The 14982-nt window shown below is 36.4% G+C and overlaps 1 protein-coding gene across 3 annotated transcripts in view; it reads right to left on the bottom strand.

The window, feature by feature from the left end:
- Positions 1-14982, bottom strand: part of PTPN3 (protein tyrosine phosphatase non-receptor type 3) — a 134131-nt gene that overhangs the window by 70877 nt on the left and 48272 nt on the right. For 2 of the 3 annotated variants that reach the window (XM_072852967.1, XM_072852969.1), the window contains exons 8-9: positions 5734-5854; positions 1596-1683 (exon numbers count right to left, since the gene is read on the bottom strand). In XM_072852967.1, coding sequence (XP_072709068.1) covers positions 1596-1683; positions 5734-5854 — 209 coding nt within the window. Of the gene's footprint in view, positions 1-1595; positions 1684-5733; positions 5855-14982 lie in introns of those variants that run through there. The other variant, XM_072852970.1, reaches the window with a different exon arrangement.

The following is a 14982-nucleotide window of genomic DNA, read 5'->3' as shown; positions in this document are numbered from 1 at the left end:
ACTACTGACATCCTGCGTGCGGTCTGGTGGCCTGCAACTCAGGAAGGATGTTGGAAATTGAAGAACTTCCAGAAACAGCATCCCATGAATATTAAGAGAATAGCCTTATGGTGAAAGTCTGGGAACTTAAGTTGGCTTATCAAAATACTAGGCTACAACAGAACTTAAAAGGCATAGACTGATCAAGTTAAGTACATATAGGGAAATCTCAAGTGTGACAGTAAAGGGTTCTTCAATACAGCAGAAAGGTGACAGATGACCCAATGAACAGACAATGAACCTAGACAAAGTCAGATTTGATAAGATACCCATTTACCATTTAAACGTAATCACCTTATTAGAAGTTGGGAAGCCTTTTACATTGTCGGAAGACACAGGAACATAAATTTGTTCACCTATGCTAAATTACTTACCCACAACCAATGCATGTGAACGAAGATATTTGATCACCTTTAACAGTTGTCACATAACAGTTGCCTCTCCTGATACTCATATCAGATGGTATGAGCATAGACAGTTCATATTTTGATCACTTCAATTATTTCCTTTCCTTTGTACTTTTCCCCATCCTTAAAAAAGGCCTCTACTGTTAGAGCATTGTATTTCATTAATATGAATGTAATTACAGTGGCTTTATACAGGAGTACTTTAGGAATTCTCAGAAATCTAATGCAACACACTTTGTGGTAGCATAAAGAAAAAACAGAAGAAAACATCATGCTGAAGGAAGAAAATGACCTTTTCTATCTCTTCCATCACTACAGAAATTGATGATTTTTTTGTTAAAGTTCTCAGTGCCAGGATTATTAACAAATCTCAGAAAAATATTAGGAAAAAACAGTAGTCATCTTCATTTAGGAAATCAATCATCTGCACTACACTTCATTAAGTTTCTATACTACAAGCTTTATGCCAAAATATTTTGCTATTACATAAAAGCACAAATGGTAACTTGCACACTAGGATGCAATTAAAAAAAATAAAGTATTTTGGGGATATGTTTCAGACAGCTAGTGTAATCAAACAATTAAATCCCAGTAGCCAGTGAAATCCTAGGACATGCTTCTTATCAATGCAAGCCCTGTGTCTGAAAGATTTCAAATACATTTTCGGTGGTCATCTTCCACGCTGTTAAATACTGCTTAGATTTAGCCTGGAGTCAGGGAATACAGGAATAAAAAAAAAAAAAACAAACCACAAACAACACTATATTCTTAACACTGTTAGAAACTCAGAGAACATAAACTCTTAAAACACCTGCCAACTACATCACAGCACTAAACAGAGCATTCATTTTCTTTCATGCTAAGACATTCATAAACTTTAGTAAAATGAAGTAAAATATATTGCAGTATTGAAACCATTTATCTTAAAAATACATTATTACTCTTTTGAGGAGATCTAGCTTATTTGGTTGAAATTCCAGCACCTATGTTACACAGAAATTATTGAAAAATTACCCAACACTTTAGTTAAAAATAACACATGATAAAGTCAATACTTAAATGCTACTGTTTTTACTGCTATTAAGTTCATGTAAAAAAAGGCATATAATTTTTTTTTTTTCAAAGTGAAAAATTACAATGTAAACATACTCTACCACTGTGCAATTCCACTCCATAGAATTCAAGTGTTCGTGCTATATTTATGTAGCAGGACTCTGCTTCAGATTGCTTGAGGCCACTAAAAGAGGGGGGAAAAAAATATGGACCATAGTCAAAAATAAAAGACATGATATTATATATATTCCAAATGTAGAAAAACAGAAGAATCCCACAGCCTGGCGTCTGACAAATAAACCTCATGAACTAGTGCCACGAGTTCTTCACTGCTGAAGGCCCTCCTAAACTCCTCTCAAAAATTGAGCAAATTATACACAAAGTAATTACCTTAGCCATTCTGGACCAGTTCTTTTTAGAAAAATCATTTGTATCTGTTTCGTTTAAAGGGATGAGGAAACGATTCCCCTATAAAAGCTTCCTCTATAACAAGAAGCTGTATCTGTAAATATTCTATATTGCATAGTCTCTTAGAAGGAAGTAATTTAGGAGAAAGATTAGAAGCAGGAATGTACTAAAAAAAATGAGGGGGAGAAAGAAGATTAAATACGTTAAAGTTATGAAACTCACTGAGGAAAAGCCATCTGAGTTTATCTACAGTCTATAAGTCCTAAAACACTTTTTTCTCCCGCTGCTAGATGTGAAATGTGCTGCAAGACTTACAAGGATTTATCTTCCGGTCTTGTAGAAAGCTTCTACGATTCTGAGACTTTTTTTTTCCAGAGACAAAAACTCAAAAATCCCCACACCTCGAATAAACAGATTATATATTTTCATGGAAGGGCCACATGGAATCTACTAGGAGTTTTAAAAACCTAAGAATCCAAGAGTAATCCCTATGTAGGGATTGCACGCATCTAAGTAGAAAAGATATCTGATATCATCCTATCATATCGGCAACTAAGTGCAGGTAAAAACAACTCTTTGCTAGGTGAGCTTCCAAAACTACGTGCATAAAATTACGTTAATCAAATGCAATTTAAATACAACCTGTAAAAAGCTGGCATAACATCGTGTTATGTTAAGAACTCCAGATTCAAAGGCATTCCACATAAGGCAGTAATTCTCATTTTTAAAAGGGGCTTTACCTCAAAAAGTTGACATTTATTACTGCCATTTAATATCCATCCTTTCAAATTTCAGGCCATCAAAATACTATGCCCTGAAACAGACACTCTAGGAAATATTACATCATGCTCCATGAAACTGAAAACTACCTCGAACTGGAAAGCCATTGCCAGCAGTGCAGCTTGAGGATGTCACAATATTGGAAAAAAGAGCAAAGGAAAAAAAAAAAAAAGAGAGCTGTTTGTCACAATCCTGAAATAAATTGCTTACTCAGATCTACATCTACAGTGACTACTGTCACCTTGATTTTGAAAAACATTAGTAGACCTTATCTCTTTCACTGTGTCAGAAAGGTAGAGGAAAAAAACCACAAAATGACCATTTTATTATACAACAGGATGCTGAATATGTTTGCAAGAGTACGCCATTTTCATTTTTAAAATTTTGATCAAGAACTTTGTTCAGAAAGGTTGGTATGCAACAGACTTTCCCCACAAGACATACTTGCAAATTTTAATTCTCAATTTGCATACACCATACCAATCAAGCCTTGTGTCTTGAAGAGCCAACAAGAAAAAGTATCTCAGCACAGACTTAAGTTTTTTTTCTTGTTGCTGTTACACCTCCCTACTCAATTAGAGATGAAATTAAACCTTGAGGTCCCTAAGCAGGTGGTAGTTACTCAATGAGATAAACAGGCAAGAGGAAACCAGTCTTGGTGTCTCTTTCTAATTTTTATAGCTGTTGACACCCAAGGACTAACAAACATCATCTGGAATATAAGCATCATATGAAGTTTCAAATGCATCCTTCTCCTCAAACTGATGGCTAGATCTAGCAAGCACTAAAAAACATTACCAATTTGGATAATATCCACATCCTAAGACCTCAGGCTGCTTATGTACTAAGCAAAAAAAGGTTAAGAAAACCTTGTCAGAACAAACTACATACAGAAAAATCCCCCTATGGATTCGGGATGAACACAGAAGGAAAATTTCTGAAGCTATACCAGTTCAATATGACAACAGTTGCTTTCTCAACAGCTACTTACTGTCCACTGAATAGTGTCTAATATGAACATGTCCATAGAACTACTTTCTCAGATTTCACATAACACAAAAACTAGCTAAAACACAACTTGCACTGAGCTACAACGTAGAAGACATAACGTGGCTTCTCAAGTCTGTATTGTGTTTCAGCAATTCCAGCCTTTTAATTTTCCTTTGTGAAAGTTTCCCAAAGGATAGACACTAAAGAATGAAAAAGGATAGTTGTTTACAGGGCTGGTTTCGCAATCCTGTAATCTAAGAATACAATTTAAAAGGGATAGTAATTTACAGATATCCCATACGGTCTACAGCAAATATATTTATTCCAGACCAACAGAAATCTCATTCCAAAACAACACTGTTCTCAAACTGTAAGAAGATAAATTCTCCCTTTCTGTCTTTCCTTCTCAGAAGGCCTGGTGAACAGCAGAACCATTCTTGTGAAGTATGTTACTGGCACTGATCTAGTCAAAACCGTGTCTCAGACATAAGTATTCACTATGAACGCCAAAGGAGGATGCAAGAAATACTGCCAGGATATACAGTAATTTGTCTGCCTCTCTCTGCACTCTGAAATAAATAGGCCTGAAGAGCTAAGTTTCAAAAAAGGTGTTAAAACATCAGAGAAACATTTGTCCCAGTCCAGTCTACTCAAGTATTTTTATTCAGAACTTCAGTTACCACCACCTACATGAATTCAAATACAGCAGTTAAACTTCCCAGTCATCAAGGCTTCACTCTACCAAAACCACTCAATGAAAGGATCAATTTCACTGGCAGGATCCAGAAAAGAAAGGAGTCTTTCCAACAGACCCCACCGCACCTTTGTCTGGATGAATGGTAACTTCTAGTCTTTCCTCTGCAGGACATAACCCATTTTGCATCTCTGGCTATGACAGCACTGAACACATGAGTTCAACCCAACCACTTCAAGACTCTTCAGAATCTTCCCTCAGTGGTCTCAGAGACGATTGTTTCCTAAAGGCAAACAGATTTATTCATGCCTGTCTACAAGTCCCCCTCTAAAAACTTCTGAGCCTACTGGAAACTGTAAATTAATTTGGAAGGAGTAGAGGCCTTTAGCTGTTGTGTTCCTGAACACGAACCTGCTAGGAAAGCAGTCCAGATTAGTACCTACACAGAGGGAATGGTTGCAGTTAGAGTTCAGTGGTTATATCTCTTTCGCCCCATAAATGACAAAGCAACATACATGTTCTGAACTGCTAGGCAGCACACATGAAGTTCAGAACTACTCACTACACCCACTAGCAGTAAAGAAACAAGAGGGAGAGGTGAGAGTACTGAAAGATGAAAAAAGAAGTCGAGGAATATCAGGGGGAAGATTAAAATGGAGATATTTCAGGGTATAAATCAAAGAAACTAGGAGAGTGGGGAACTATCTCTGCTGCAGTAAAGATACAGACAGAGAGAACAAGTCTATAGAGATTTGGATTTAATTTGCTCAAATGCTCACAGACAGCTTCTTAGGGTGGCATATTTGCATTCAGCTTGCAAGTACCTGATCAACACCACTAATGCTAAAGCTGCAGTCTTACAAGAGACAAATCAGCAGGGTCAGAAAGAGTAATTAGCAGCCAACTGACTGGAATAATCTGTTGTAGCCTTTATATTACACTCAGGAGAGTGGAGAGAAAGCACTATATTAATTGAAGTGTTTCATGGTTCGTTATTTTTCCATAGATAGACCAAAAAAATCTATAGGATTTTAAAAATGGTCAAATGTCCTTGATCCAAAAACCCCCTCAAACATCTAGTACAGCATTCTAGATGGTTGCCATTAATAATGTATAATGCTAACTGATCTACTGGTTGTTGTAGCTAGAAATTTATTTAAACGTTTTAACACATTGGCATCATACTCTGAATATGATGAGTCCAGCACCTACATGATAAAACCAAATATTTCATTTAATAGAAGCTATATGAAATAAAACTGTCTGTGGTACTGAAACTACTAAGAACTCAAGTCTTCCTTTTGGCATCTTTTTTTTCTTTAAAAACTCAAGAGGTGAGAGAGAACTAAAAGTTCATGTTACCTGTGTTGCTCATGTAGCGATTCTACTTTGGTAAGAAAATCTTTGTTCTGCTCTGGTATAAAGTTGTAATTTGACAGATATCCTGAATGATGTACTGAAGCGTTATAGTCTCCAAGTTGTGCTGTTAAGAAACAAGAAACATACACAAAGTTTTCATAGTTAATTATTATTTAGAAGAAATTCCTTCTCCTCATTAGAACACATACACGTACAGGGAAATGCAGGAATTACAAATTATTCCCCAACAGACAAGCAGTGTTGAACACAGGAAATTGTATGACATCCGTAAAGAAAGATTATTTTCAAAATAAGCTTACCATAGCTATAACCTCAGGCATTGAATGACTCAGTACTTTATTTAGTTACTTATATAGCCCCACTTTTGCATCACAAACTGTAACACCACCAGACAGGCATTACATGCCACGTCGGCACACACATGCAGTACTGTAACATCAGAGAAAACCAAATTGCTTCAGTAAGAGATGACAAATGAAATAAATTTGATATACAGTTACTTGACTATAACATATCAGAAGTCTTCAATAAGATCTGTCACTTAGAAACCATCTACTCTCCACACTGTCAGGTAAAAATTGCTCAAACTACCAACTGTGGCTCTGTCCTAACAATTCAATTGTTAATTGAACAGCTGAACATGAGTTACTTAACAAAGCTCAAGAAAACTGCTATTTACACATACCATTACCAAGCTGCTTCCAAAAGCAAATATATGTTTACAGCCAGATAAACTAAAAAAAAAAAAGAAAAAATCTAAAACTTTATCCCTTCAAAAATGATACTAATTAGTACATGCTTTTAAATAGTTACTAGATAAAAGCTAATTCTGATCCATAGTTGGTGGTATATCTGAAAAGAAATCAAAGTATAAATGACCGTAAGTTTATTGCCTCAGTCTGTGCAAGTTTTCTTTAAAAGCTAGGTCAGCATAAGTTTGTATCCTGGAAAACATACACAAACCTTTTACCTGTTATAAAGATGCAAGGTTTGGGGCAGCAGGGACGTTGCTTCAAATAAAGTATTTGCCTCTTTGCCACAAATTTACCTAGTTTCAATTAAGCAAGTAATTCAAACCCCCTATTTCATGAAATCTGTGTTTTCATGGAATAGTTGAAGAGATTAAACCTAAAAAATGATGGCATGTTTAAGAAAATCACTAGAACCTGTACTAATCTGCTTTTTCTAGAAGGAGCATGGAATAGTTATTATAAAGCACTAAAGCTTCCCAGAAGTTATTTGTATGACTTGTAAATTAACACAAAAGAAAGTACTTGTATAGACTGCAAACAATTCAGCATAGAAAGCCCCTCAGCTGAATCAAAGTTAAAGAGCATACTTTTAGGAACAATACTACTACTGTTATTTCCCAGAAAACGCAAAGTATAAAAGAGTGATTTAAATGATTCAGGGTGGGGGGGTGTGTGTGGGGGAAAGTTGTGGGCTTCAGAAATAACTTACAGCTACAGTAACTATGGGGTATCTGTTATGCAGGGGATAACTAATATTTGCCACTTACATATTCAAAAAGTATGATTTCTGTGGCCTAGAAAATGGAACCACTGTGATACAAAACAATTCCTAGGCAAATGTGGTCAGAAGACAATATAGTTGCACACCTAATTGTCAGCATCAAGGGAAATACTTAAATAAAAAAGAAAGTGGAATGATAAACAGTAAGTAATTTATTTTGAATGCAGATGTTCCAGAATACTTAGCACTTTCTTTTTAAAGGTAGACTGAATTTTAAATTAGGTAGCAAAATGGCTAGCAAAAGACTAAATATTTACCACTAGAACCAAAACACATATTTGAACACTTCTGTCAAATAATGTATCTCTGAAGAATTAAACAAAACAAAAACAAACCCCACTGAGACAGAAGATCCAGAGGTATAACAAGAAACTGAAGTAATTTTAAGGAATATCTATATATTAACAAAAGTCCAAGTCTCTGCCAAGACTAAGGCTAAGGCAATAAAAGTAAAAACTTTTTGAACAAAGTAGGTATGTTAATAACAGTGTAAAAATAAAACACACAATTTCAGATGTCAGTAGTTGAAGACTTTTTCCTTTATTAGCCATTAACACAACCCATTTTTTCTATGAAACAGTCTAATTTTTAAGGTTTGTTGCAGCTAGCTTGAATTACATTTTTGTCAATGGGAAGAGACCAGATTGCCAGGAATAAGACAACGTAGTTGTCCATTTCAATTTTATTTGCATTAGGTAAAAATATTTTTTAGTGTAGTTTTACCTTCTCTAAAGAGGGCAACTGTTGTTCCTTCATGCATTATGAGGTAGAGTCTTCTTGCTCATCTTCCAAATATGGAGGTTGCTCTGGTATTTTTTCCTCTTCCTCCTAGCTACCTGAGGTCATGTCAACAAGGGGAGCAGTTTAGAGTACTACTTGCTTCTCCAACTCCCCAGCCAACTGTCACAGTTGAAGATAAACTATAAATGTTGATTAGTAGACATCTTGGAATACTAATGATCTTATGCAGGATTTAATTATGCAAGTAGGAAAAAAAAGTTAGGACATATCAAGACCTCAGTAAGAAGAAAAACCCGTGAGGTTTCTACCTCTTTACTGGATTTCTCCAGAAGAAAACAGAGGGGCAGGAAATATTGAAGACCTATTTCCAATCCGAGTTTCTCCTGACATAGCTTCTGCTCTGATCACATGCACCAGCAGATACTGACTCAATGAGGATAAAGTTACAGTTAAAAAAAAAAAGGCATATTTTTACCTTGCTCCATTCTAGCCAACTGTTGTTCTTTAATTCATTATAACTGGGAAAGAATATAGAGTAAAATGAAAGAAAATGGAACCAAGGAGGACTTAAAAAAAAAATCAGTTATTTGAATATCAGATTCTTGTATTTTAGAGTTCTGTATCTAATATGAAAGGCTTTAAAGAAAGGAATGTGTAAAGAAGGCCATATTCAATTAAAAGAGGACATTTATTTTACAACTCTTAGTAAAAGAACCGTGCAATAGCCAAGTAGCCACAGAATAATTTTCCATGGATGAAGTCCCATGTTGACCTACCAAAACAGTAGTTGTACAAGCTCTCAATACAGTAAGAATTTATAAATGGTCGAAAAACAAATAAAAATTTTGAGATCATATATGTTTACACAGGATATGAACTGCCTACGCCTTACTGAAGCCTAAACAAGCCATATTTTCTTTAGACTTTGTAAGAAGAATTTGTTCAGTTAGAACAATGTGGTGGTGGGTATATATTTGTCTCTTTCTCCTGGCAGCAGAAAGACTTTTGTGCAGGAAGGCATCAAAGAAAAGGACTAATTAAAATGAAAAAAACATTTACACATTTTTATAAGATTCAGATACAGAGGAAGGGAAGACTTGGAACAAGTGTATTTATGTAGCACTGATAGATCTCAATAGGAGTTCTATGGGTACACATGCATCTTCCCTAGAAAGAGAAGCTCGAGTACCTGCTGCATTAAGGGGAAAAGAAAAAAAAAAAAAAGAGAGCACGCTTTATAGAGGGAAGATCTGACACATATGGAAGCAAAAATAGCCATTGATGCCAACAACTCTTACAGGAATTACTGAGGCTTCATTTATTCAGTGGTGTCTTCCAAGAAACCGTTGGTCAGTTGGCTTACATGTTAGGGTGAGGCAGCACTGATCTCATTTCTGTCTTCCACTACCTAAAGGGACGGTGCAAGACAGACAGAGCCAGACTCTTCGAGTTGCAAACCAAAAGAATGACAGACAACAAATTTCAGCACTGGAAACGCAAAACTGAATTGGAAAGGCCCTGAGCAACCTGATCTGACTTTGAAGAAGCCCCTTCCAAGCTAGATTTGCCTGTGGTTCTTACTTACATAAAGTTATTTTTAACATCCAAGCTTTCTGCTACACAACCAAGATAATTACTTGTTTGGTTCCAGTTTTAGAAGTTAATTTTGTTGTTGTTTTTGAATGCTAACAGTACCAAAACACCACCATTTCAATCTGGCCCAATTTCCACAGGCAGCCCCAGAAAACATAATAGTACAAAAGATAAGCCTTTAGCTTTGTATAACTTAAAGGGTGACCAATTTCTGTATGATATCCTTCAAGACAAGTTGGTCTCCAATTCTACAGAGTTTGCTTGTAAACAATAATAAAAAAATCTGCCTACAAAGTAATAACACCACAACCTATTTCTGCATATGGGCATTCCAAGCAACTACAGATGTCAGAAGGCAAATGTACAAATGGCTCATTGACTAAGCAGGATGGGAAAACAGTTATAGGTAATATGGACAATTGGGTCCAAAGGAATGCTTACAAAAGCTAGTCCTTAAAAACAGGTTTAATATCAGCTCTCTAAAGACCTGAGAAGTGTACCAGGAAAAAAAAAAAATAATCAAGTAGTTTCACATTGAATTTGTAACTTTTCGCAGGGTTGAATACTTTAGGTGACATGAATAAAGCACAAAAGTGAACCGAGGTGCCTGGTTTTAGAAGAGGATAATTACATAACTGGATCAGGTTCCCAGTGGAACAGAAAATAACCAAACAATGGGACAAGTCTAGTTTACAAGTTATATAACTAATTTAACTTTTATCAAGGAATAAAAATCCTCAGGTATAAAATTGCAATCCAGGATTAAAATACAGTCAGAGTCACATGACTGGCCTCCAAATTAGGACAGCAACAATGACTCGCTGAGATGAGAGTGAAATATAATATTAAAGGCTAATGATAAATTTATCTTCATATGGACACTGAAGTACAAAAAGAAAAGAAACTTCCTCATCTGTACAGTTCAATCAGTTTAGACATTTTAAGTGATCGTTTCTTGGCACAAATAGAGAACAGAAGAAAGATGATGCACTGCACAGCATAAGCTAAAGTAGTCACTGTTTCTTAACAGTAACTACAAAGTATTCAGGTATGAAAATGCTTCTGGAATCAGAAAATAATCCACTACAGCAGAATTCAGTTTCAAAGAACCAACATAAAAATGTAGACACTTATTAAAAAAGAGAGACTAAAAAGGAGCATTGAAATGAGCAAAATTGCAGTAGATGTAGATATTAAAGACACCATATTGAAAACGGTTATCAGAGAGAGACTCCAAAAAGGACCAAAACCCTCATAAGTGGATGCTGCAAGAAGGAAAGGTGTTTCAACAAGTGGAACCTGTATCCAAATGAGGACGAGAGCATGAACTCTAACCCACTCAACCACTGAGTAAGTAAGCGTGATGATCCTACTGGACAAGTAGAACTAGCTATCGTGTGGATAAAACTAACCTGTTTTGTAAAAGGAAATAATGCTTCACACTCAAGAGCCCTTAAAAAAAGGTTCAATCTAGAGATGACTGTAAATAGCTACTTATGACAGCCAGTCACTTTGTGGTAAGACAGAATGAGGAATTAGGCATCACTAAAAACAAAGGAACATTTGTAGAAAAAAATGCCAACTATACATACACAATGATGGTCTCCAAGTTACCTATTACCATTCCAGAATGAAAAATGAGTGAGTCATTGTAATACTTTTTATTAAAAAAATAAATTTTAAAAAAATCAGCAGCTCAAAACCCAGCCACAGTTAAACAACAACAACAAAAAGAACAAAGAAAAGGAAGAAACAAATGAGAAAATGTAAGTTATACTGATTTGCTATTTCTGCATCTCAAATACAACATGTACTTCAGAAACCAGTCACAATCAGAAAAACTATTGAGAAAAGCAAAGCATAACCCAAAGTACAAAGAGTATTCATTTTGAAAAAACATGTGGGTAAAAGACTTAAGGGAATAGTTATCAGTACTCCCAAAACATTAAGAGATTTTGCAGAACTAATGCATCTTAAAACTTCTCTGATCTTCTGTCATGTATGTTGTCTCTCAGCATTCACCACTACTCATTATCATGAGTATAATACTGTACTACATGGACCTTGACCTTGGGTAACTGTTCTTTTCCTCTTTTTAGTTATGTTACACAAAAATATTTAATAGGTTCATCCACCTTAAAAATACAAAAGAATAGTACCAAATCTACGAGGCACTGTAGAAAGTCAGCTCCTGCAGCTACAGCACTGGCCAATATCCCAGTCTGGGGTTCTCCACTCCAGAGATTACAGCATTGTACTTTGTTTTGAAGTGTTACAGATTCAAAAAATTATTTGTGGCATAGTGGAAGAACACCAGACAAACAATACTTGAAGTAATGATCTCCTGAAGTGGCCTCTGTATTGCCTAGCACAACTGTAAAATATAACTAAGGAAAAACAGTCCAAAACAGCTGGAGAGCTGCTGTATATAAACTATCAGGACAGTCTTAGAAGAGCTGTTGTACAAAGAGATGCTAGCAAGTTCCAGAGCAGCAATCTAGACCCCAGTGAACCATGTGGAAGAAAATGGGCATGTATTTCAATTAGTGTCTCCAAGCAGATTCTTACATTGGGAGTTTCATCATCATCACACAGGTAACACTCTGGTACTGCTGATGACAGGTACTGTAAGACACGATAAAAGGTACCTGCGACTGAACAGCATTGCTGCAGGCTTCAGAAGAACAGATGGAACATGCACACAATCCTCAGACTACCCAACACATGTAGTAAATAATTTCAAACACTGGAAATTCAGGTCAAAGTTCTTTGTTCATCCAGTCTGATTTTGATTGTGAGGCATAAGGGCTACAGGTGCCCTGGAGAGTAGCAGGAACCTGACTGACCTCTGAGCAAATCTCTCTGCTTACGTGAAGTCCTTCTGAGCACTATTTCACTTCAAAAAAGCATAGGCAGGGAGCACATAGACAGAAAAATCCCCAAATGCTAGCTATGAAAAGAGGCAGGCCTCTGTAAATTAGGAAGTCTGAGGTTTCAATGTAATTTCTATAAAAAGACAAAATGAGGGGCAAAATTAAGGCAAGTTAGAAGAGCCAGGCAAGAAGAAAGTCGATGACGGAATTATGTGGAGCAACTCTCACTGTGGAGCTGTTGTTGATGTTCCTCTAAATCTTACAGCCCACCTCCTCTGGGATCTCAGCCTTCTGGCGTTCCCAAAATTCTAACAAACTCTCTCATGCCTAGCTCCTGAGGGACTTGCACACTAAGCTCAGCCTTCCTCAAATCCTCACCCTTACCAGCCTTCCTTTTCTTAGAAGAGGCTAAAGCCTATTTGAATCCCAAGCAACCAGTCAACCCCTTCCTGAACAAAGTCCCATAGACAGCAGCATGCTAGAGAAACCTCCTGGTTCTCAAAGCAGAGAGGGGAACAATATCATAGGAGACAAGAGAAAGACCCCAGTCATAATGAATCACTGAGCAACTGATGCTCAGGAAAAATAAAGCTTAGAAGTATTCATAACATCTTTTGTTGGCTTTGTTGCTGTGCTTTAGATTCAAGTTCCAACCCAGCGAAGGATTTACGCACATAAGAGCATATTCCCACCAAACCCATGGGACTTCTTACATACCAGTAGTTAGTCATTTAAATACTGTTCTGGAAATGGGAACTTACTACACAGAACTGATAGAAAACAAGTGGTGCTAAATCAGTTTTGTGACATTTTAAATTAAAAAAGCAACGCACACACTGCATAGGTCCCTTATTTAATTTTATACACCATACAGCGTTCCCATTTTACACTAGTAAAAAAACCAAGATGTACGATTTATCACTATTTTTTCAGTACGAGAGTATCCTTCAGACTTAAAAATTTCAAAATTATTTGAAATGCACCTTAATAAGTTCTCCTTAAAAAAGGATTTCAAAATCCACTGATTATTTCTGTCAAAAAGCACATTTACTGCTAATAAACTATCAACTTATTCTTTAAGTGTTTGAACTGTATTCGTAATCAAGTTTAGTCACATGCTATTTAGACACAGTATTCACACCCACTTGTATTCCCCTGTAACTTAGGGTGTGCCACAATGGTGCAGAGTAACACGTCCGAGCTTTATTTCAGAATCGCAGTGCTGAACCCAAACACCCGTGCAAAGGGCAATACAGAGAAGCAGCACTCCAGAGGCACAAAGACATCACCACCAACTGTCCCTTTGCAAGACTCAGACAAAGCCTGAGAAGGTCAACCATACAACTGCCACATGTGAAAACTATAGTTAAAAAGCAAGAGCAAAAATAACAAACATGAGACTTCATGCAGAATGAAAGACATCTGCCTCAGCCCTCCCACCAGTGACAACTGCTCCACCTTTTAAATAAATAACCATAAGGTTGTCAGACAACGATGATTTCCCCTTCTGCATACAAGGGAGGTTACAGAGAGCAGCCTGAAAATCACCAAGAAGTGGCAGTACTAAGCAGCAGCTCAGGTAGAACTGATCCATGGCAACTTCAGACAATGGCTATTTGATAAGCAGATACCTCATATCCAAGAACTTCAACTCTCCTTAATAAGTATGATTAGATATTAAAACACCAAAATAAAGCTATTAAAAACAATTTAAGTTGACAAGAATCCTAGCAAACATAACTAGATAAGGAGACATACACACTCAGATTTCACAAGGTCTTTCCTACACCATCATCTTTATGTAAATGGCAACAACCTGGTAGCAAAACAAAAACTTTTTTTTTTTAAGGGAATACATCTTTCTATTAAATGTTTCATTCTTTGCCGATGCAGAGAATAAATATAGGTATCATACAAAAAGCAACAGAAAGGCCATCAGCTAGCAAAAACAAAAAAGTTGTGGGTTTTTTTTGTTTTGTTTTGTTTTTTTTTTTAATAAAAAAACCCCAAACACCTGGTAATAGCAGCACTATCATGAGTTAGGAAAACCAGGAAAATAGCTGCATGGGTAATTCCAGAATCCGCCATGAAAGAGAGAGATTAAAACACATTAGCACCCTTCCACAATCTTCACTGACCTTCTGTTGTTCTCCTTTAGTACAGATAACTGCATTAGTAGGTATCCAAAGCACTAAAAAGGGAACGGTCATAAAGTTGAAGGGGAAACAGGAATTACTTCGGGATTTGGGGTACACTACCTGTGGCATAATTAATTTTAAAAATCATGTTAAGCCTGACTTTGTGATAAAATATTTGCATTCTTCAGTATACCTTTACATTTTTGTGCTTTAGCACAATCAGGTCATCAACACTGCATTTAGCAACCCTAAAGGTTCAGAGTGTTTCAGCCTTCGAGGGCCCTGTTGTGCCCCAGGGATACAGGAGCAGGGATGCATTTCATTTGGCAACAAAATTGGGACTCCCACCTACT

This window comes from Ciconia boyciana, chromosome 2 (genome assembly GCF_034638445.1).
Source record: "Ciconia boyciana chromosome 2, ASM3463844v1, whole genome shotgun sequence".
Lineage (NCBI taxonomy): Eukaryota > Metazoa > Chordata > Aves > Ciconiiformes > Ciconiidae > Ciconia > Ciconia boyciana.
This window is presented reverse-complemented; position numbering and strand designations above follow the sequence as displayed.